This window comes from Condylostylus longicornis, unplaced genomic scaffold (assembly GCF_029603195.1).
Source record: "Condylostylus longicornis isolate FDR11 unplaced genomic scaffold, ASM2960319v2 ptg000048l, whole genome shotgun sequence".
NCBI lineage: Eukaryota > Metazoa > Arthropoda > Insecta > Diptera > Dolichopodidae > Condylostylus > Condylostylus longicornis.
The window spans coordinates 14266424-14291925 of NW_026578017.1; the positions used below are offsets into that span (position 1 = coordinate 14266424).

Below are 25502 nucleotides of genomic sequence, written 5' to 3' on the forward strand. Positions count from 1 at the left end.
TTAGAATTAAGACAGAACAGAAAAAATTGCAGATTATTCTGAGCTTATTTTATTCTATATTAAAATTTTATTTCTTAATTTATTTCGACTATACAGTTACTGTTGAGTGCTATGAGTTCAAAATTTTAAATGTTTAACTAAACTCATCAAATATTTGTATTATAATTTCCTCTTACGTCTAAGTAACTATATGACCCCAAAAATTTCTTAAATTTTCTTATAAATCAAAACTGAAGAAATATGATGCCATTTGCTAGATTCAATAAATGGAAAATAATTTTTCTTGCAAAACCGCAAGATCATATTGCGGTAATTTTATTCAGATGTTTTCCAGGATCTTTTACAGGGTCTGGGATCTAACGGTGGGAACTAAAATATTTTGACCTTTATAACACTTTAATGTTTGTTATTTATATTTAGTAACTTTTTTTAAATTTCTTTTAGAGCTTGTTCTTGGATCAAATGCCTGATAGAGTTAATTTCTAAAAATTTGCTCAAACAAATTTGATGCTCATTATATTTTTGTTAATTTTTTTAGGGATTTCAAATGTTTTCAAAACATAATACCTCACAGGGTTGTTATTTAAATGAAATTACTGAACAAAATTGAAAGAACTCATTAATGGCCAACTCATCTTTCAGATCAAAGATTCCTTAGAGAAAACATAACAAACCCTAAAAGTTCCAATCCGAAAATTCTTTAAGTTAATTCCATAAGCTTTATTAAAATTAAACATAGATTTTTATTCGTACTATATGTATTTATTCATACATATATTTCTATAGGAAATACATAAATTAAAAAATTTCGATACTCGATCTTTTAAACATTATAATATGCATGTATGTAGGGTATTATCCGAAAATCATCTCATTTATTCGTTTCATTTATTTTATTGATCATCGGTGGTATTTTTAAAAAAAGCTTTCAAAATTAATTCAATTCTCTAAAATATAAATTTTTCGTAAAGTTGGCTAAAATCCAATAAAAATAAAATTTCCAACAAAGATTACAAAATCTAAGTAAATAATAAAAAAAAAAAAAACAATAATAAAAATCTTAATAAAGTTCGAAAGAAAAAGAAAACTTCCCAAAGTTATTAACCAAGAATTTCAAAAATAAACTTTTCACAATAATATAGTGGCGAATTCGAACATTTTAAAAGATTTTCAAAAAAAAAAAGAGAAATTGGAGATTTCATGACTATTTTTTTCTTTAGCTTTTATTTTCAAATTTACGTTTAGTTTACAAAAGTTTCTACGTATGTACATATGTATTTTTGCATTAAAAGTGTTTTTTAAGAGTACAATTTTCTAAAACTCAACACACATATGAACGAAATGCTGGACGTGTATAATAAATTAATTTGTACAATGCAAATATGTTGAAAATTTTAAAAATGAAAATAAATAAAAAATAATTTCCTTATTGTGAAACAAGGGGAAATCTTTTTTTAAATACGTGAATATTGTGCTTGTTTTGGAGACTTTTTTTTCAAAAGTTTTCCTTGTTCTTTTTGTATTTGTTAAAGTTGTTTGGTATATGAAAATAAAAAATTGATTGCTCCAATTCTCTCAAGGAATTTGTGAGAAAAAATTTATTGTACTTGTATTGTATATATTTTGTTTCAGCCTAAAAATTGTTGATAAGGCATGGAGAATGAAAATCTCTCCAAAAAAAAAAAATGGTATAAAATAAAATTATACACGATTAAAAGTTTTTGAAAAAATCTTTAATTACCTAGTAAATAACGCAATATAAAATTTTTTCATTTAATTTTGGAGATTTCCTTTAAAAAAAAAACTTTTTAATGACGTAGATAATAAGTTTTTAACAAACAAAAATAAAAATAAATATTTTTTCTCAATTTTGACACAAAAAAAAAAAACAAACTATTTTTTTATTCTTAGTACGGTTTTTCTAAAATTTTTTCAAAATTTTGAGAACAAACGAATAAAAGCCATAAACGAGAGCAGTTGTTTTCGTCGTCGCCGAAACAATTGCTTGTGTGACAACGACCCGACAAATAAATTCGGTCAGTTTTTAATTTTCCTTTACTTAAAACTTATTTAAAATTTATTTGAAAAAAAAAAAATTAATTTTGTTTTTTTCGTAATTGTTGTTGTTTTTTAAATTTTCTAAAAAGAAATTTTTTTTAATTTTTCCTTCAAAAATACAAAAAAAAAAATGTTTATTTTTCATTTTATCAGTCTTTTGTTCTGATGATTTTTTGTTTTTAATTGATCGCGCATACTTCCGAGAAATTTTGTTTTTTTGTTGAGTGCTGCCACTCTAGTACCTTTTGAATAAAATAAGAAATTTGTTTTTTTTTGTTTTTGTTTTGGGTAGGCAATTTTTATTATTTAAAATATTTTAGTGTAGTTTGTGCAATAGTCGGGAAATATGTGAGAAAGCCGCTTTATTATAATTTTCTTGAAAAAACAAAAAAAAATATACAAATCAATAAGAATTTGAATTCAAATAAATTAAAAAAATATAAAAAAAAATGTAAAAGAAAGAAAGGAAATTGTAAAATATTTTGTAATAATTCTTAAATAAATAAAAAAGAAAAACCAATAAGATATAAGAAATTTTAAATTTGTGAAAAAAAGAAAATGGAAAATGAAAGTTTGATCTTTTTCTTGTCTTTTTTGTTTGACGAGTCTTGGAATTGTGAAAAATTGAAATATTTTATGTGAAAATTGCCTCTTGCGTAATTTTTTATTATTATAACGGTGAAAATTTTAAAATTTTTATTTCTATATCTTAAGTGTCATAATATACGCTAAATATTGTTTGAATTTCAACTGGAATAATTTACGGAAAAAGGAAAATTCTTACATTATATTAAAAAATAAAAGGATAATCCGACATTTCTAATCTACACATCTAATTAATATTGCATTTTAAATAGTTTACTTTAAAATTAAATAAAAAAAAAATTTAATTTATTTAAAAAAAATATTTCAAAATTTAAAAAATAAAATTGTTTCATAATTTTTGGATATTTATCAAAAATTATTTCCAAGTATACAACACTATACTGTTATAGTATTCGTATAAATATATTTAGATGTATATACATACATATGTTATATATACATTTAATGTATACTCAATTTGACTATATTTATACATACATACCTATAAATATGTATATATAAATGCGTAATACTTTTCTTTTCGCCGTAATAAACAATTTAATATTTTAATTTATCAAAAGATAAAAATAAAAACTATAATGGTGACAATTTAAAAGAAAATTGTGTTTTAAAAATATTTTAACATACACGCTTATATATACGTATATGTACATATATAAAAAAGCATAAAATTATCAAAATTCAAATTATTAATTAAAAAGTGATTTGTAATAAAATTATTATTTTTAATAAATTTTTGAAAAAAAAAATAATTCTTGTGGACAAAAGCAAATATGTGTGTGTGTGCGTGTTTATGATATAAAGTAGAACTCATTTAATATTAATAAATAATTAAATAAAATTTTATTAAAAACAAAAAAATATCTATGTAAAAGTATGAATGTATTGTGAATGAATAGAAGAGAAAATATCGCAGGTGTAAAAATAGAAATATAGTCGCAAAAAAAAAAAAAAATTAAGTAAAATGAAAACAGAAAAATAAAATTTTATTCAAAATGGACAGTCATTTTGATTTTTCCCTTTTAACTTAGTAAAATGAAATTTGGAAAAAATTAAAATATAAAGGAATAAAATTTCATTTAAAATTTTTAAAAATTTTATTAGAATTAAATTGACATTTTGTTACAAAATATAAAATTATTTATTATTACAGTCAAATTTTTTGTTTTAAAAGATTAAAAGAAGTTTTAAATATTTTCTTTTAATTTAATGCTTCTATACAGGCATTCAAATACAATTACAAATAATAATTATTTTTTCTCCAATAATGGGAACAAAATAATTTTTATTACAACGTCATAATTACCTTTGCAATACGTGAGTCAAATGAGCTTTCTTGGTATTGTGTACATCTTATATAGGATTATACAGGATATTATATTAATTTCAACACTAAAAAAAAAAATAAATTAGATCTAAGGAAATTTCAATATTCCTCAATAACATAAGCAATACTTAATCCTATATAATTCGGTATACACTTCTACATTCTGCCGTGCAAGAGAAAAATGAAATTGACGATAAATTGAACCTGTTTAATTTAAGTACTGTCATACTAATCATGTACCTTATTTGTTATTTGTTATTTCTTGTGACAATTCTTAAAAAACTCCAAATTTCATTGTATATATTTGGTGATCAAGTAAAATTATACTAACTGTATCTACAATGCAATCACCGTATAACATTCAATTTAAATATCAATTAAAAATTTTTTAAATTAGAACTGCGAAATATACTTAAGTTTTTATAAAATTTTAAAAATTTTAATCTCAAGTTGTTTTATTGCTATTAAGAAATTAACTGGAGTTTAATGGTATTTATATATACATACTTATATACATTATGTATTTATGTATGAATATATATAATTTCAAGAAAATGTTTCTAAAGTCTAAAAACTTTTGGTATTCAATAAAATTGTAAACAAATTAAAAAAAAAAAATTTTTTTTATCGCATTCTTGTTTAAAAACTCATCATTTTATTTACAAATTTCAAAAATTCCTTATAAATTCTTAATTTCCCTATATTTTTTAATTCCATAAACCACTTTCATAAATTTATGTGCACATACACACCTAAATTTTTTTATTAAATAATTGAATTTTTATTTAAAATTGTTTGCAAAATGAAAAAAGAAAAAAATACTTAATAAAAGAACATTTGGTGTAAACAACACCTAAATGTATTGTTAAACGATAGGGTTATTTATTATTACCGAGGTAAATTTTTAAAATTTCCAATTCGAAATTATACACGATATGTGTGTGTGTACATAACATATTATACGTTACATAGATAAAATACAAATGAAAAATGAACGTACACACATATTTGTATTTGTACGGATTGGTTTTTTATAGGAAAATAAAAATTTCTAAGAAAAAACAATTAATCTAACAATTTGTTGATATACATACACAATCAAATACATATATATGTGCATACTTAAATGCATCTAGAAACATAAACATACTTAACACTTTCATTCATAGTAAAATTAATAAAAAATTATGTATGAATGTTACGCATTATGTTCTTAGCATTTTGCGGATATTTTTTTTGAGATCTGTGTCTTCTAGGATTCTGAAATTTGGCAAAACTATTCGAATTGTTTTATAAGTCATTGTAATGTGTTTCTAAACTAGATACTAAATTTTAGTTTTGTAAATAATTTGACCTAGGGCCGATTTATTAAAATTTTCTAATAACTTTTTTAATTTTACAAATTAGTATATTTATATTTAAGTAGTGTAACGCTAATATTTTAATTATGTATGTGACGTGAAATATGTTTTGTCGCATTGTCACCTATTTAATTATCCTATGCCTTGGATACGAAATTGAATGCTGGGAAATAGCAGATTACTTATTATCTTTCATTCTTGCCTTAATTTCATTTATTTATTTTTTCTGCTTAAAATTCTGTTACTATTTTCCGAGCTCATACCTTTGTTTTTGAACAAACAAGAATCGCAAGATAAAGAACTGTCACACTTTAAAGCATGACTCCAATTGTGAATCAAAATATGCAATTAAGCATTAATAATTGTGAATTACTGATAATGTATTTATATTTGAAAGAATTCAAGTATGACATAATTTTTTTGGTTTATTTAACACATACCACATTTAATAAATAGGCGTAACTGCAATTTTCTCAAATTTGAAATATTATTTATGTCAAATGCATTTCCATTTAACGCACATTCTCAGAAAGACATATATTTATTATCTTTAACAAAATTATGAATAAAAATCAAATAGCAGCAACACGTTTAACTATATACACATTATTGTCAGTCAATGAAATAACCAAAAAAAGGCATCACTTGACTGTATATGTCTTAATATTACTAAACAACAAAATGAAAAAATATGAACATTTTTTGAGTCAAATTTGAAAAATGTATTTTTCTCGAAAATGGTATTTTGTGGTTACGCCTATTTGTCAGAAGAGGGACGATATATGGTTAAAATAAGATCTAACTTAATAGTGATTTTTTTAAAAAAACTATTAAATTTTGTATTTTAAATTTTATAGAAATGTAGGAACCAAATAAAATTTTTAAATTAAAATTGTCCTTTTATCAGAAGGGCTATTCCAATGAATTACTTTGTATTCATTTATTAAAATTCTATTCTACTTTCTAAAATATTTGTTACTTATGCGTAATTTTCTAAAATGAAAATATTTTCCTTTATTTTCTTTTATTTTCCTTTTGATTTTCCTTAAATCACCACAATTTATTTTCATTTTTATTTATTTGCTCTAAATTAAATAGCTATGGTACACACATATAAAATTTTTATTTCCTACTTGAAATATTCATTAAAATTAAAATTTATTAACAACCAAATAATTAATTTTTTTCTTTTTGTAAACTGTTCTAAATTATACTCAAAAATTATATATAGTAAAGATAGAAATTTTTAACATTAAAATTATAGTATAGGAATACTTTTACAACTCAATTGAGAAATTGTTGATATTTTCATTTTTAAAAATATTTAATTGTAAAAAATTAATTTAATAATAACGTATTAAATGTGTAAAAATATAATTAAATTAGTATAAAAATACAATGTTTATTAAAAGTGAAAAAATTTTAATTAAATATTTATTTTAAAATTTTAAAAAGAAATTGAAAATCTGGGAATTTTTAGAATTTTATTATTTGAGTTTCTTTTCTCTTTTCTTTTGTTGTGTGTGGTATTTCAGTTTCAATTTGTTATTTTTAGTTTAGTAACAACTTAATTTTTTTCTTCTTGTTGCCTATTAATATGAAAATTTGTTATGACGTGGGTAATTCTGTTTTGATATTCTTTATAAAAACTTGATAGCCATTTCGAAACTTAATAGCAAAATTTTTATTTTAGAGTGGAAATTAAATTCAAAGAAAACAAATAGCTAAAACAACTTGAATAAATGAAATTTTGATTTGAAATTAGTAAACTGAAAATTAGTTAATAGATTAAGTGTAAATTTTGTAAATCATTTAGAATAGCACAGTCGTCCCAATAATAAGTTGTTTGTAGTTACGACCACTGCTTTTGAACAATTTCCAAGCATGTACCTTTAGGACAAAACATTCTTGTCAAAAAAAAATCCTATTTAATTTTGATTCGATTAAAATGCCGATTTGAGTAGGTGTCGCATGTCATACATAAATCTACTCGTAATAATAATTTGCTCATATCTTGGAAAATTTAAAAACACAAAATTATTAACTGTTTTAATAACCAGACCGCTACTCTGATAAAATTTCATTATGTTTCTATGTAATTGCAATAATTGACATATAATCACAAATATAATATTCTTGCATCCCAAAACAGATCCAAACTTCATCAAAAATTATTGGAAAAGGAACTTAATGAATCCTTTTGTAAGTTGTCATATAACTTTTGGAAAACATTTGTAGGCGTATGAAAAAGTTGACCTGATTAACTGTACTTTTTCTTGTTGTTCACCAAAATTAATTTTCGTCAATTCGAATATTGCAAGCACCTTAATATGCTAAAATATTTCACGGCTTAAAATTTTATTTAATTGCAACTAATAAAAATATAAGAGCTTAGATAATTATTTTAAATAGCAGGAGGGGGTATATTATTTTTTTTTTATTCGAAATGTAAGCATTATACAATCGTGTTTAACCTTAAATAAATTGTTAAAAAGACCAAAAAAAAAAAATTCTTCATTTAAATAAATGACGTTTTTTATAGTTTGGCATAAACTAAATATACATAGGTCCACATGTACAGTACAATTAATTATATTATTTTTGGGTGGAAGAAAAAATATTTTTGTTCAGAAATAAACTTAGAAAATAATAAATTATTAATTTTCCTTATTCTTGTTTTTATTTATTTCCTTTTCCATTTTCTTTTCTTTATTGTTTTTTTTTTTTTTGAATTTTACAATTTAATAACGAGGATGACCTTACGTACAATGACCGCAGTTGCTGTTGAAAAATAAAATCACTTTTTTTTTTTTTTGCTAAGAATAAATGAAGGAAACAAAGTAGTCAAGTAAGCCAACATGCAAACAAATAAAAGTGTTTAAACCACATGATTTTCGACAGTTAATTTTAAATTGAATTATTTGACGTATTGTACATATTTTGATATTTATTGTTTTCTTTGTTAAATGTACATACATATTTGTATGTATGTTTATAAATTGAACACATTTCATTTTTCGCACTTTTGATTTTCGGGCGATAATTTGAAATGGGAAATCATAAAGTTGGGCTAGTTGTTAAAGAAGCACTTTTCCCTTTAACAAGTGAATGTCGCTTACATTTTTAATTGTACACAATCGCTTAGATTTTTTAATATATATTTTGCCGCAAATTCAAATTTTACCAATTTTGAGCGGTGATGGCTTGAGATGGTATGGGTTGAAAAAAAAATCCCACGAAATAAACTATTTATTAATATATAAAGGCGTTAAAATTTCAGACCCCTAAAACTTATGGTCTAGAGCGAAAACTATATCAAAAATTTGAAAAAAATGCGTTTCAGATACCGACTAATTTCAACTGTCATTTTGCCATTCCCATTTTAAAGTATGCTATGGCGCAGTGGAAAAATGTCACGTACTGCCATTCTGCACTTACAAAATTCAAAAAACATTTATAGTTTCGTTACTATGAATAATCCAAAAGTGGCATTTTTAAGAATTTGAGGGACATAGATAAATTAGGGGTAGAGATAGGTAAAAATTTTGTTCTACGAAAATAGGTTTCTAGTAAAGATCTATTTGTATGTAATTTCAGCTGTCTAAGATTAAAATGTGTAGAAGTTTTCGAAACAGGCCCACGAACGGACGGACAGAGTGATGCTAATAAGCATTTTGTTTTTGAAAAATTTTTTGGAAAAAGGCTAAAAATATGTGCGTACTGTGAATTTTGTGATGAGTCAGTTTGAATTTCGAACTCTTATTATATTTTTGAAAAAAAAAAAATCCAAATCGAATTTTTACGAAAGCGTATTTGAACTTTTAAGAGCATTTTTCTTCTATTTCAAATTTTTTTCTGTCTCCTATAACATTGTTATTGAAATTTGATTTTAGTTTTTACGAATTTTTCGAAAATGAAGGTAATATTTAGTAAATATTAAATAAAACTTCATATTATTGCAATTGATTGATCAAAATTAAAAATTGATGATATTGTTGGTGTAATTAAAATTGCTGATACATGCACATGTAGTTAATTTTACAGTATTTTTTAGAGTATACAAACTATGTGGTTAATGTTTATAAAAAATAATATAAATTTATGTGAAATGTGTAGGCATTGGAAGGTGAAATAATAGTAGGAGTTGATCGGAGAAATGAATTATTTAAATTGTGATTGACATTCACTTTTGTAAATAAAAATGTTCTACAACAATGCGTAGGAATTAAAAAATAAAATCTTGTTTTTCTAAAAAATTAGAAATATTAAAAAAAAATATATGCGAATTTATTTCAAAAAATTTTTTTAAGAAATTTGAAATAGTTTTAATATTTTTTTTTTGTGTATGAAATCAAAATTTTAATTATAAAGCGTGTTAAATTTTAAATTATTGCAAAGTTTTAAAAAAAGATGTACTTGAACTTTTTAAAAAAAAAAATGTCTACAATAGATTCTTGAAATATTTTAAATATAAATTAATCCGAATTCATTGCCATTAGTCATTGTTTCTTGTGTTCGATGACTTTGATCAATAAAAATATTGTGAATTTTCAAAGACAATGTCAATAAGAACTGTCAATATATTTTGTGAATATAGATTGGCATTTAATCAATATTGGACAATTTAAAAAAAATATTTAGAATTGTATTGAAATTTGTTAAAATTAATAAAATATTGTGTGAAAGATTAATAAATACTGAAGTAATATTAAACTTTAACTGTTATCAGAATTATCCTTAAATTAGTGCTAGTTATGTTACACTTTTTACTTTATTAAATAGACATATCGGGCTAATATTTTTGTCCTTTTATGTCCCAGATTCCTGGGTCCTTAAAATTGAGAAAATTATGTGATATTTCGGACATTTATTTACACCAAAATTTAATTTCTAAAGTTATTTTAATTTTTAATAGTTCATAATTTAGGGAAACTTCTACTCTATAGTTTTATAATGCAGATTATTGAAGATAAAGGTAACCAAAGGAACTCCTTCTCTCCGACCACCATGGCCAGTTGTGGCTTATTGTAGCCGTTCCATATCTCATTTATACAAACCCCGCTCCCAAGTTATTACCCGGAGATATCCATTAGGCAGGACGTTCCCGCACTCACACAAACCGTCTGCGTCTCCTGATTACCAGAGAAGGGCAGTCATATAGAATATGTATGGCCGTCTCCTCATCGTCCCTATACACAAAAGAATCTACACAAAAGAGAATCCAATTTACCCAGTTTGTGAAGGAGATATTTTACCGGACAATGCCCAGTTAAGAAAACTTCTGAATCTTGCTCAAAGAACTTCATTAGTTATACGCCTTAATTTTTTCACTTAACTCCTAATTTGTATTTTGAGAAGAATAGTTTGAAGATTACCAACTTACCTAATTTAATAATTTAAAAATTTATGAACTTATTATTCAAAACAACTGTTTTTATAACAACGTGCTTGAACAACATAATTACTTATACTGTTTTGATTGTCTACGTATATATATATGTATATACATAATTATTCACAAGAGTACCTATAACCTCCTTCGTTTGCTTAGCTAAGACAATAAAATTAGTGCATAATATTAAGTTCTATGGTAATTTAATTATGCATTCTAAAGTCAATCAGAATTAATTTTAAATCAATTAATAATTTCGATTTTGTCCAATACTCGTATAAAAATTTTCCACATTCCACAAAAAATTTTAGAACATTTTTTTTTTATTATAAAAAATGCATTTTAAATTTATGTAAAATATTTCAATTTTACATAGCTATTACAAATATATTTTAGTTTACATTAATAAAAATGTTATAAATTTATATTGGAACATTATAAAAAATTTATTGATATTAAAAAAATATTTTGTGAAGGAAAAAGTTATAAAAAAAAATTTTTATGTTTTCTTGTTTAAAATATTTTGATATTAAACGAAAAAATATAAAATTTGTACGCGCCGCGAGTAGTACAAATTTCATCATTTTGTCGAAAATCTTATTTAAAAAACGAAACATTTTAATTTTTCGTATGATTGTATCAAAACTAAGTGCCCACCAACAATTGATGACTAATTTATTAAACATATTAAAATGCACAGAAATTTGAAATGAAATATTTTTATTGAAATTATTTTTTCTTTTATTACTTTCTATGTAATAAAGAGTAAAACACTTAAGAAAAATCCTTTGCTTGTTTTTTTTGTAAGAATAGTGGCTTTTTGTTTTTCTTTAAAAAATGTGGCAAGAATTTTCAATTAATGTAATTTAAAATTAAAAAAAAATTATTCATAAAATTTTAAACAATTCAAATTGCCTTGAAGTTATTCAGGAGAGATATTTTTCAATAAATTCCTTTTAATTATATGGGTATGAGTTCAAGATGAAATTTGCAGTTTGTGGCTATTATTTTTATATATGTATTTGTGAAAAAAACGCATATGCAGAAACAAGAAATCAGGCAAGATTAATAACCATTACACTTTCTGATGTTAAAGAGAAAGTTTACGAAATGTAAAAGCAACTTCTTATTAGGAAGATGAAGTTTCTGTATTTTGAATTAAGAGGTGATGATTGCTATTAGAAATTTCAGCTTTTTGAAAAAAAGATACAATAGTACTTTCAATAATTAATAAATTTCGCATTCTACTTAATTCCACTAATTTAGACTCAATTCTAATTCTTCAATTTGTGATAATCAATTATAACAATCTACAATTTTAAAATATAAAAATATTTTTGCCCATATTGAAAGTTGAAACTGCTGAGTAATTCTTTTATGTAAAAATATACTTAAATAATTTTAAATTAAAAAGCGTACTATGCGTATGTTTTCATAATTATTGTAATAAATCTTTAGAGCTCAATATGTTCAAAATATGAGTGCGTACATTCCAATATGTACAACATAAATTCCAATCATTAATTGAACAACTTTGTTCATTTATAAATTATTGTCATGTCAAAAACAAAAAAAAAATTAATTTATTTTCATATTTTAGAAATTTATTGCTTCTTTTTTTATTTCATTTATCTTTGAATTAAATAAATAAAATTAAATTATTAAGTGACTAAGAGATAAATAATTTGATTTTGAAAAAAAAAATTATGAATTATTCGATTAACATCTTTCTTTTCATTAAATATGAAAATAATTCTTATTTACTTGTTTTATTAAAAAATTAATGTTTCTTATAAATTTGCTATCTTCATTATTTAATAATTTCAAGTATAGAAGCAAATGTTATTGGTAAAAATGAGGTATGAGTTAGAATCTATTTATAACTAAAAAATTTATTGATAAATTTTTGTAATTTTGAATGAATAGTGAAATTTATATTTTAGCAAATTCACTTATTTTTGTACTCATTTAATAATTTTTATTACTCAAATAAAAAAATCTAAAATTTTGCTCTAAATTTCAAATCTTATAGTAAACAAAGTCTTTTGTATACATTGTGTTCTTTCAGGATTATTGTTTATTCTCGTTTTATGTTTCTGTCACATTATCCCCGATATAAACAAATATTTAGTTTATTTTATTTAATAAAACTTCCAATTTATATCAGACATTTACCTCACATTTTTCAATGTAAATAATTTTTAAACGCACTTTATTTCACTCTCTTTAAAGTTTAAAGAATAAACAAGTGTGTATAATTTTGCATATATATAGAAGCTTTATTTTAATTAAAGAGTAAACGGAAATTTTGAAAAGAGAATGTGAAGTGTGTAAAACCACGTTGAAATTGAAAAGTGTATACACAAATATAAATTATTTTTTAAACGCAGAAAAAAAAAATTTTTCAACTCTTACCTTAAGTTTTATAGTAAAAAATAATTTTCAAAATTAAAACTAAGTTTTTCAAAATTTCAATTTCAAAAATTTATTGCAAAATTTTTTATTATTAGTAATGTTTTCCACGCACATATAGTTTTCCATATATTCAGCAGTATTTGGCATTATGTTTGAAATATCATAAATAAAACATTACGAAAACCTCTGAAAAAAGCGTATTGTCAGAGGCCTGACAAAATCATACGTTTTCATTTGTAATTAAATTAACAACTTATACCTGTAGCTTGATATTTTTTTTCTTTGTAGCAAATAAACAAAAGTTTTCGATCATTTTGACATATGATTTTTTATTCGAATACGCCCACTCTGCGAAATATTTCTTATTTTTAATTACTTTTTATATAGGGCAAAAAATTTACACATTTTTTTTTTATGATTTTTATTCTAATTGTCTACTTTTTGAAAAATTTTATAACTCTTACACATTAAAATGTTTAGTTTTCCAACATCGGCCGCTAGGTATTATTGTAAACACTTAAAAATATGTTTAGTTTTTCAACAATGCTAAGCAACCGAATCGCTTATTAATATCTACTTCAAATTATGAGTTTTTTGCATACAATGTTGCGAATAATTAATCATCTGCCAACATCCATTTTGTCAAATTTATTGTGAAATGTCACAATACACTTTTGCATTTTGACAAAAAAAACATATTTTCCTGTAATATTTTCTTCTCATACTCTCTTATTCTTAATTGTTAATTAATATTTTTTAATAAATTAGAAAATTAATAAAAATTTTGAAAAATTTTGTAACAAAATGTTTCTGTATGTGTGTTTTTTTTTATTTTAAATAATTAATAGATTAAAAGATTCCTGAATAAAAAACCAAACAAAGAAGTACGATTATAATAGGATAAGGTAAAATACAAAAAATCCTAATAAAAAAAAAAACAGAAATAAAAACAGACACCTCAAGAATTACTGTAGGTCTTTTTAAAATATATAATTTTATATTTTTTTTTTCTATTTTTAAAATTATATTCCAACAAAACTGTAAAGAAATAAAAAATTATCTTAAACAAAAAAAAAACAAAAAAATCCAATTAGATAATTAAAAATGTGATTAATTAATTTTGAAAACTAAAGTGAAATGAAAATAAAAAAATTATAATAATGGCTAAATTTAATCATTAAGATTATTTAAAACATAAAAACAATAAAATCAACCATCAAAATCATTCCTTATAGTCGGCAAATTTAACCTATATCAACATTTTAAATATATAAAAAAATAAAATAAAAAAAAAAAAAATTTTTAATTTAAATGATCAAAAAAACAAAAACAAACGTATAAAAATACATAAAAAAAATATTTAAAATAAATAGTCTGAAATTATAACGCAACTACATACAAAATAAGAGCACCCTACGCCTAAATTAAAACGTATGGAAATTACATACGCATTCACATATACCAACCAGCAAAATATTTAAAATTAGATCAGATATCATACACAGTTTTGAAAAAAAAAAATTTTTTTTTGGCTAAACAATAATAACAATATGCCTATAAGAAATATTTTCGTATAAAAAATAGAAAAATTTCGTCAGGGAAATCATTTTATTGAGAAAATTAAAATTTTTCAAAAGAAAAAAAAACAAAAAATTAAAAAAAACTCATTGAACCACTTCATTGAATCAAACAAACAGAAATATAATAAGGAAAACTCATCATTACGATCTGACGTACATACATGCACATATATTTTATATTTTGCTGCTATCGTTATACAATGGCAATACACATTCATCTACTAAAAAAATTTTCTCACATTGAGACTTGAGTATGTTTAAAAAAAGAGAAAATCGAAAAGAAAACGAAATATCCCATAACCAAATTTATTATTTGCAGACATAACCAACGGCAATACAAAAAGAAAATTAATGAAAAAATTTGTTGAAAAATAATGGAAATTATATAGAGACTATAGAGAATACAAGTGTAGGTGTTCAAGAGAAAAAAATATCATTTTGGAGACTTTTTGGAGACTTCACATATTATTCGAATGTTTTAGAAAAAAAAAAAAATTTGTTGTTCATCTTAAATTTTTTGAATAAATTATTAAAATTTTCTACATATGAACCAAGATTCTTAATATCGAAGTGTTGATCAGATGAAAATATTACAAGATATTTCCACAATATTATCACCATTTTTTAATATTCATACTTATTACTGATTAAAATAAGTCTGCATGAAAATTTCAAATACTATAAAAATATGACAAATTGTTTGAGCATCATAAACATTATGTTCAGACATTCTTAAATTTCTATTCATTTTTATAAATTTTTTAATTCAACTTAATTATCTATAATAAATTAAATATAAAAAAATAATTCATAATGAGTAATCAAGAAAGTGGTAATGATTCTGATATTGATAATACTGTAGTTGAAAAATTAATTATTAAAAATGATGATGGTAATGATGATGGTGATGATACAAAATCAATACAAATTGAAAGTGATACACAAACAATTGGTTCAACATCAACTGGTATAACACCAATTCCAATAATATCAAATGAAGGTGATGATAATAATAATGATGATAATGATGATAATTTAAGTAGCAACGGTAGTGGTAATGATGGCAGCAATAGTAGTAATAATAGTGGTTCACCAAAATTAACAGCTGAATGGACTGTACATGCTCAATTAACATTTAGAAATAGAAAACCAGGTGAAAAAATTACAAATGTAACAAATAGTACAACAACAACAACAGAGAATAATAATAATAATAATCAAAATAATCCAATAAAAGTTTTTTATAAATGGAGTTCAAATGAATCAAAAGATAATGAAAATCAAGATGATAATTTTGAAAATAGAGAAGATTTAAAGACATCAGAAAATGTATTAAAAGCTACTATAACGGCAATACCAACTGTAACATCAACCGGTTCAACAATAAAAAATACAACTTCAAAAATACCATTATTGGCATCAAAAGATAAAAAACGTCATGGTTCCATAGGAAAGGTACTATATTTTATTTTTATACTTAATTTGAGAAATAAATTTCATTTCACTCGGTTCGAATTCTAAAATAAATGAAATTCCATTCAACATTATTTTGTTTCCAGCAACACAATTGTTGCATATTGAATACGTGCTACAATATTTCTATAATAACAGTGATTCATCGATCCAAATAGATTTATGCTCTGTACACTTGCTATCATAATTTTAATTTTGCATTTTCATTTTCGTTAAAGCTCGTGGCATATGAAAAATTATTTTTATCTTGACACATTTTTCCAATTAATTTTATATATTTTTTTTATATATTATTAAGTCTTTATTGTTATTTTCGGGTGGTCATCTGGAAATATTATTATGAATTAATTTCTTAGACATTTTGACGTCAAAAAGAACTTTACACTCAATTTAATAAAATTAATTTTGTTATCAAGTTTATTTACAAAAACCTCTTCACGGTTAAATAAAATAATTTCATTTTAATCATATTTAATTTCTAGTTAATCCTTTGATGTGCCTTATGTCACATTATTGAAACATAAATTTAGTTGTTAAAGATTTAATTTAAAAAGAAACGCATAGGCACATAATATTTAAAAATAACAACGCGTTTTAAATACAAAAGAGAAAAAGTGACTAATACTATGTTCCTTTTTCGAACTCATAAAAAATTTTATTTAATAATTTTCCGGCCATTTTTAATTTAGGGACAGTCAGAAAGTTTTCGTTCGACAACTACAACAGTCGACTCTGGAAATTGTTCAAATCAATCACCTAGAAAAGCTCCAAAATATGGAACACGATGTAAAAGTACGTGTAACATAATATTATCAGCTGTAGCTGATTTTATACCAACTAAAAATGGTAAAATACCATCAGACTCCGAGCCATTAACATTTAATACTACTACTACATATACTGTATCCCCAGAGCAGGTAATAAAAAATTTGAAATTTATAAAATATTTCATATTCAATTATTATTATAAACTATAATTTAATAATTTAAGGAGGCAAGGGGACCACCTTCGAAAAAACCATCACCACATGAATTTTCATTTAGTAAAATTTGTTCCTTACGTGATGCTTTTTCCCAAACTAGTGATACTGAAACAAAATATTTTCAATCAATTCCATTCCAAACTTATGGCGAAGAGGTAGGAATTGATCCAAATGATAATATTGATGGAAAGAGAAAAAAACAACAGCCATATCAACAGAGACGACATACAGATTCTGTAATGTCGTCACCTAATCATCGCAAAACTTCATCGTTACCTGTCGAGGGGGGAAGCTCGTTTATGGTAATTATTATTATTATTTTTCCCGTTCTATAAAACAAAACATTCTAATTTAATTTTTATTTTTAGCCCTCTTCATTTATATCACCACCACAAACTCATAAATCTCCTTCGCTACCTAAAATTCCTCCATTACCCGCACAAATGCTCCAGAATTTAGCTAATCAAAATGCTTTTGGTTCAGCATTTGAATCTGGAGCAGGATCATCATCAAAATCCGATACCAAGAAACCGCCAAGAACTGTTCATATTGATGTTTATTGTACTGGTTCGGATGAAGAAGAAGATGAAGATGATTTAGATCTATCAATATCATCAGATGAAAATAAACATGATATGGAATCTAATTCCACACCACAAACTGTATTAGACACAGAACAAATGTTACTTAAACATCAACGAGCTGGAAAAACAGATTTACCAAGAAAATTTTTAAATCAACAACAACAATTAAAACAACAGCAAGAAGAGTTGGTTAAACAAAAATCGCCTGGTTTACAGCGAGGAAGAAGTGCAAGTAAAATTAGACCACCACAATTTTTTGCAAATCCTCAAACAGATCCTAAAAATGAAATGTTAATGAATGTTGGACATGCGATAACTAAATCAACTACAGCAGAAGAAGTCAGTGAATCTAAACAATTGTTATTCAAAAAACATATTGGGGATCAAAAAAATAATAAATTAACAGTTCGTAATAATAAACACGTTCATAGGGATCCCAGTGATGATGCTATCAGCTCAAATTATCCAAACTCGTCGCGATCAACAATGCGTGATATGACTTGTAGTAGTATTTCTAGTAAAGCAATGTCTTCTCTTGATATGGAATCATCTTGGAAGGAAACTGAAATTAGCGTAGCTCGTACTGACAGTTTTGATTATGACAATGCTAGTGATCGTATGAGAATTCGAAATATGGAAAAATTATGGAGTGGATCAAGTAATGAACAATCATTTTATCAGCCTGATTTTTATCCCGAAGAATATCACCGTCTAAATTATCGTAGTGTTCAACCATCCCCAGAAACGCCCCCATTTAGAAATATTTCACCACAAAAATCTTTTCTTAGTCCAGCTCGAAGCCCTGATACATCGTTTAGAATTCAAACAAATCAAAAATATAATTTAAGTCCTCAAAGTCATCTATACACTTCTCCACAAAGTCATTCTTATGCGACACCACCACAACAACCATATCCATCACCTGGAGGTCAATTATATACCCAAAATTTACCTAATTATAATGCATCACCACAACCTTATTTAGGACCTATACACCCACCAATTCATACACAACGTCCCATTTCACCTCATCAAACAAGAATTCAACAATTTTTACATGGTTATTCACAACAAACTAATGAACCAATGCAATATGCATGGCAACAACGACAACATTCGATAACACCAGAATATGAATTATTCCCAGAATCTAACACACCAACTAAATATTATGGATTTTCAAATCAAACTATTCCTGAAAGAGATGAACCTATTAACAATAACAATAATAATAATAATGCAAGTACTAAAAACACTAGCCCTAATTTTAAACAATCATCACCAAATCAACAATCATCAGAACAAAAATTCACAACAATGCCACAATATCTTTCACATCAACTTGCTCGAGCTCAACGTTATGGTAGTGAAGATCGTAATCCATTTGATTTTCCAGATAGAAGAGCACGTGTTATGTTTACAGCTGACTATAATAAAAGTGGCAGTGAATCTTCAACTTTACAATCTAATCTATCAGGTTATACAACAGAATATTTGGCAAGAGCAAGACGTTTTGGTAGTGTTGTAACACAAATGCGTAAACCTGGTCATCATGTTGGACCAGCTAAAAATCCTGATTGTGAATGTGAACATTGTAGACGTTGGTTCAATGAACGTTCAGGGTTTCAAAAATCGGGTGAAGGTCGTGGCAGAGCATATTCAATGGGTGACACACCCAAAGGTATCTTTTGGTTGAGAAAAAATCAAAGTTAATTAGAAATTTGCAGAGAGAGACAAAAAAAAATTTGCATTTAAGTGAAAAATAGTAAAAAAAAAAAATGTGTCAGAAAATATGTAGGTCGTTATCACATTTAAAGTAGTAAATAATATTTTTTAAATAGTTAGAAATATGAAAAGGGCGTTAATTTTTTAAATAAAACTCGAAAATATTACAATTAAATTTTTTAAATTTTGAATAATACTAGTAATTGTAAATTCTCTGTGTTTAATTGATTTTTTATGCAATTTATTTTAATGCTTTTAAACAAAAAAAAAACTAACAAGCTGCATTTTTTTTATTTCAAATTTTTGAAGACAAAGAGAAGAATTTTTCCTGTTAAAAAGATTTTTTCTTTTTTGATTTTTGTAGAAGGATTTGTAAAAATGTTAAATGTTTAGATTTTGTATAAAATGTTAATATTTACAATATTTGTAAATTTAGTGTATAAAAAATTCAAATGCTTTTGGAAAATAAAACAAAAAAAAATAAATTAAACTTAAACATGATTTTCAATTTAATTTGGTTTCACATTGCAAAGCCTGGAAACGGAACTGCAACATCAGTTTCCTTTATTATTACAAAAAATTACAGTTTATATGAATAATATGGTTTTATGGGATCTGTTGAATTTGTTCCAAAGACTGTAGAGCATTAAACGAGCCTGACAATAACTGTTTCATATTTACATTGTTGTAAAAGAAGGTAAAGAAATTTGTGCATCTATGAATCTGTGGAGATCAACAAAAATATAAACCCTTTCATATTTGTAGAAGATCTAAATCTATAATCTAAGATTTGATTTAAATCCATTGTAAGTAACTAAAAATGAATTGAGCAAAATTCAATTGAGTAATTATTTAAAATTATCATTATAATTATATTTTTATTATTCAATTAAATAAAATTTTCAATTTGAAAAAAAAATAATATTTAATTTAATTTAAATTAATTACAGGCTCAAAGTAGACTTTCAGAATCATCACGAAAACTTGATTTGTTACGTTTATCATTAGAATTACGTCGTCAAGAATTACCACATGATTCACCAGCAGCTCAACAATTAAAATCAGAATTACAAAGTGTTCAAGCATCATCACCAATACCAGTTACATATACATCATTGCAACCATTTCAAGGTGGTTTCGGTGGTAAACCATATCAAGCTGTATCATCGCTGGGTCGTTGTGCATCTGTTACCGGTAAATTAGAAGTACGTTTAATGGGATGTCAAGATCTATTAGAAGATGTACCTGGACGTTCTAGACGTGATAAAGATAATAATTCATCACCATCCGGTGATTTAAGAAGTTTCGTTAAAGGTGTAACAAGTCGCAGCTCATCAAAAAGTTATAATGTTAAAGATGAAATATCATCAGAAATAATGGCTGTAATTAAATTGGATAATATTACAGTTGCTCAAACATCATGGAAACCATGTTCACAACAGGCATGGGATCAACGTTTTTCAATTGATCTAGATCGATCACGTGAATTAGAAATTGGTGTTTATTGGCGGGATTGGCGTGAATTATGTGCGGTAAAATTTTTACGTTTAGAAGAATTTATTGATGATGTACGACATGGTATGGCATTACAATTAGAACCTCAAGGATTATTATTTGCTGAAATTAAATTTTTAAATCCAATGATATCACAGAAACCAAAATTACAACGTCAACGTATGATATTTAATAAACAGCAAGTAAAGAATATACCAAGAGCTAAACAAATGAATATAAATATAGCAACATGGGGTCGTTTATTAAAGCGTAGTACACCACAACAAAATCAAAATCAAACGCAAATATCAAGAACACCATCATCTGGTGGTACATCAGATACAGAACCTTATACACCAGGTCCAACACCAGTTATATTAAATTTCAGTCAAGGTGATATTGATACTGAAAATACAGAAACACCAGGTGAAAACCCTGATCTCACAACAATGGGTTTAGGTGGTGCTAGACCACTTAGTTTACAAGGTATTACAGCTTTACCACCAGAAACACCACCATCATCTCATTTAAATAAACAAAATAATAATCAACAACAACAACAGCAGCAACAGCAACAACTGCAACAGCAATTACCATCCCCAGTACAAAATGAAAGACAAATATTTGCTGGGCAAAAACCACAAAAGAAAACACCAATGCCATCACCACCTCCGCCACCAGTGATTCCACCACCACAACAACAAATACCTAAAACTGTTCAAGATCAGGAGGTAAGTGAAAATCGATTGCAGTATTTTGGCTTTTATTTTGTTGTTTAATTCTTTTTTTACCGATTTTTTAAAAGAAACATCGCTAATATTTAAAAAAAAAAAATAAAAATCGCGTAATTTGATTGTAGTCGAAAAAATAAGCATTAAAACAAAAACTGCTGATCTCGTGTTTATTTATAATTATTACTTGTTTTTTTTTTTTTTTTTTTGCTATTTAACACTTTGGTTGTGGAAATTTTAATAAAATATTTTTAATGATTTAGGAAACAAATAAAATCAAATAAAATCAAATAAATTAAAATCAAAATTTCATCCATAAAATTCTCAAAAATTTTGGTAGCATGTAGCCTTTATCTGGTATAATTTTTTTTCTAGCTTAAATTGTATTTATTTGATTTCATTGTTTCGTTTAACATTAAAAATATTATTTTTTAATAATAATAGTGTTTTCTAAAAATAAAATATTCATTTTGATTAAAATATTTTAAGATTAACATGTTTAAGGCCTATTGTTCCTCAATAACTTTTGAAATTATTTCACATTCTTACAATATTGAATGCATTTTAAAAATAAAGAGGATTTACCAGAACCTAAATACCAAAAGAAATGCTAATAATGCTCGTATAGTTCTTTAAATTATTACAATTAATCGCGATCATTTAAATTTGTGGATACGGTAACATTAGTCCGGACATGTTAAATTTTAACTTGAAAGATCAAAAAATGAAAAATTATACACCCATTGCACCTTGTTTATTAAGCACGCTTGTATGAAACAAAAAGAAAATTTATTTTTTAAAAATTTTTAAGAATGTAAATTTTTGAAAACATATGTATATGTGTATGTGATTATATAATATGCGCATACACATATACGCATGTATTTTTCATCCTTCTCTAAATGTTCATACATATACATATTTCTTATTCTTTCTTTCTTTCTTTATTATACTTTTAATTTTGCCCAATTCCCTTTTGTTTTTTTTTTTACCGGTGTCCTTACTTGTTCAATGTACGTCGTATGTACTCTTTTATTTTTTTGTATATTTTTTTTTTGTTTTGTTTTTGATTTTGTTTTATTTTTATATGTTATTACCATAAATTAATCGCAGTTACAGAATGCTTTGAGAGAGTTTGATTTTCTTAATCAAATGGATCAAACAACTTTACATTATAATCATTCTTTATCGTCATCGAAATCACAGTTTCAACAACAATTTCAACAACAACAGCAACCATATTCACATCATTTATCTTTTCATCAGCCAAAGTCAACATCAGCAATTTACCAAAATCAATTACAACAGAAGTCACAATTTCAATATCAACCAAAATATGGTGATCATAATTTACAACCACAACAGTCATTTATATATCAACAACAACAAAGGCAACAACAGTTGTATCAACAACAGCAACAACAACAACAGCAGCAACAATTATATTCACCACAGGAACAGATATATGCGAATAGTGATGTAAGTAATATAGGTTATAGAGGATTATATCAACAACATCAACAACAAATACACCAACAACAACAATTACAGCAACAGCAACAACAACAACGTCCAATGTTAACAATACCAATAAATCCTGGTCCTGTTGTATTTCATAGTGGTTCTAATAATATAACACCTAGTCCTATTATTGAAATGCCACCATCACCGTCACCAAGTTTATCACAAATGGTCAATTATCCTGATTATGATGATGATGATGATAATGATGAATGCAATGATGATCGTATTAGTGTTGGTGGCGTTAAAATAATTGATGTTAGTTTGTGTGGTGTAGAGGTCAGATTTAGTGATTGATTTTCTTTGTTTTTTTTTTTGTTTTGTTGAATTTCTGTTTTTTTTTTTTTTAATTTAGTTTTTTTTTTGTCTATATTTTTTCTGTCTCTCGTTTTTTAAATTTCATTATTATGCCTTTTTAATATATATTTGTAAAGCGCTGCAAATTTGTTGTTTATTTTCCTTCCGTTTTGTCGTTTTTTTTTTTTTTTTTTTTTTTTACTAGTCTTATTGACAGGAAAATTCTTTTCTTCATTTTTCCTAAACTCTTAAAATCAAAGGGAAAATTCTTTAATAAATCTTGTTTATTTATATATAAATATATGTATACGTGCGTATACTCGTATGTATGCATATAATATATGTATGTATGTATTTCTAAATCTTTGTAAATATAAAAATTTAATAAAATATGTAAATGTACAGATAACACTTTTCTTGTGAAAAATTTTTCTCTCTTTTTGTTTTTTTTTTTGTTTTAATAAATAATTTTCACAAAATCACCAATTTCTTGCACTAATGACATAACATAATAATTAAGTAAATATTTATGAATTATTATAAAAATGTAAAATATGCAAAAATTGTAAAATAATTGTTCAATTAAAAATTTTTTTTGTTTATAATTCATTTTTCATCCGATTTTCAATGCTTTTGCACTAAAAAACTAAAAATTGCATGTAAACACAAATATAAAATATTTTTATTAAATTTATTTTTTTTTTATGATTTCTAAATAGCTACTTGCAAAATTTAATTATTTAAATCCGAAAATTTTTGAAAAATTTTAGTAGTAACAAACGATGATTTGGTAATTGTAATTAATTTTTGAGGATCATTGACGATCTACGTATGTATAAGAATAAATTGCCCAAGCTATTTTCAAATGTCACAATTATAATTTGTAATTAAAATTACATATTACTCGTATGTTTCATCCTTACAATGGCTTGGAACTTACAATTCCAATTTATAATTCATATTTATAAAAATATGTGAATTTGAATGTCGTCTTGTTTATTGCAATAATTTCATATAATTTCAACTGTTTCTATATACATACATATTAAATTTACAAATAAATTTTACAAATCTTGTTATCTAGATTTTATTGCCTTAAATAATATGTTATTTTATGTTCAATATCAATGGTTAAATAATAATATGTTTAATAAATTTGCAATACAAGCCAATTTCATACATTAATTTTCTTACTTACTATTGAAAAGAATTATTAAAATGTATAGGTAAAAATTCTTTTACCAGTTTGACTTTTATAATTCAAGTAAATCAAGTAGATCCGTTTATTTATTGAGAGAATCTAGTGTATTATTTAGAAAGAAACTGAAAAACCAAAGATTTATTTGAGGTTCCTTTATTCAAAATTTGAAAGCATTACTTTTTTTCTTTTAAACTAAACAAAGAAGACCTAATACAAATTATGTACCTATTTTCTGTTAGGAGGCAACTTATATTCTGTTTTCTAACAAATAATTCATACTTTTAGCTATAAACCTTAAATTTATAATTTGTTATATTGAAAATACTTTAGTAGAAACAAATTTATATTGTTATTATGTTAAAGAAAATAAAATAGAAACAAAACAATTATGTGATCCTTAAAATTAAAGAAGATTTTCATAAAATTTCTATTTTTCCTACTATACGTTATAGTTAAATTTAAGATATTGTTCAAAAATTTCGCAGCCTTAAGTATGAAACAAATTTCTAAAATTTGAAATTATCATGTCTCAGAGAATATAGGAGATAATATATTAACACTTACAAGTTTATGTTTAAAACTGTTTCTTATTGTTGTAAGTAAATTAAAATAATAAAGCAAACTAACTCTTAAATAATTCAATTTAGTACAAGGGTTTGAAAATTATGTTTTTACGTAACCATTTCCGACTCAAATACTCAAATAACAATTTTAATTAGATTTTCAAATTTAAATTCATATTTTCCATTATTTT

The 25502-nt window shown here is 24.5% G+C and overlaps 2 protein-coding genes across 20 annotated transcripts in view; both read left to right on the plus strand.

Annotated features, from left to right (window-relative positions):
• LOC129610990 (serine/threonine-protein kinase N) overlaps positions 1–25502 on the plus strand; it is a 137797-nt gene that overhangs the window by 107008 nt on the left and 5287 nt on the right. For 5 of the 10 annotated variants that reach the window (XM_055523866.1, XM_055523870.1, XM_055523868.1 and 2 more), the window contains 3 exons: positions 20455–21729; positions 22843–23208; positions 23281–23529. In XM_055523866.1, the coding sequence (XP_055379841.1) occupies positions 20455–21729; positions 22843–23208; positions 23281–23529 (1890 nt within the window). The remainder of the gene's footprint in view (positions 1–20454; positions 21730–22842; positions 23209–23280; positions 23530–25502) is intronic. The other 5 variants (XM_055523865.1, XM_055523871.1, XM_055523872.1 and 2 more) reach the window with 5 other exon arrangements.
• Positions 1846–19770, plus strand: LOC129610991 (dual specificity protein kinase splA). Of its 10 annotated transcripts, none has more exons than XM_055523878.1 (6): positions 1846–2036; positions 14008–14064; positions 14206–16194; positions 16902–17129; positions 17204–17497; positions 17564–19770. In XM_055523878.1, exons 3-6 carry the CDS (start codon positions 15553–15555, stop codon positions 19490–19492), a joined length of 3093 nt encoding a protein of 1030 aa, XP_055379853.1. In that variant the 5' UTR covers positions 1846–2036; positions 14008–14064; positions 14206–15552; the 3' UTR covers positions 19493–19770. The 10 variants fall into 10 exon arrangements, with proteins under 10 accessions (XP_055379853.1, XP_055379854.1, XP_055379855.1 ...); XM_055523885.1 differs by lacking the exon at positions 1846–2036 and adding an exon at positions 2080–2530 and having other exon boundaries at positions 14008–14990; positions 15059–16194; XM_055523876.1 differs by lacking the exon at positions 1846–2036 and adding an exon at positions 2080–2530.

What these genes read in the sequence shown, in the direction of transcription:
- LOC129610991 (XM_055523879.1), top strand. Translation starts at nt 15,553, where the DNA reads ATGAGTAATCAAGAAAGTGGTAATGATTCTGATATTGATAATACTGTA. An exon ending in ATACTGTATCCCCAGAGCAG is followed by an intron (nt 17,130 to 17,203) that starts GTAATAAAAAAT and finishes TAATAATTTAAG; the next exon opens with GAGGCAAGGGGACCACCTTC. An exon ending in AGGGGGGAAGCTCGTTTATG is followed by an intron (nt 17,498 to 17,563) that starts GTAATTATTATT and finishes TTTTATTTTTAG; the next exon opens with CCCTCTTCATTTATATCACC.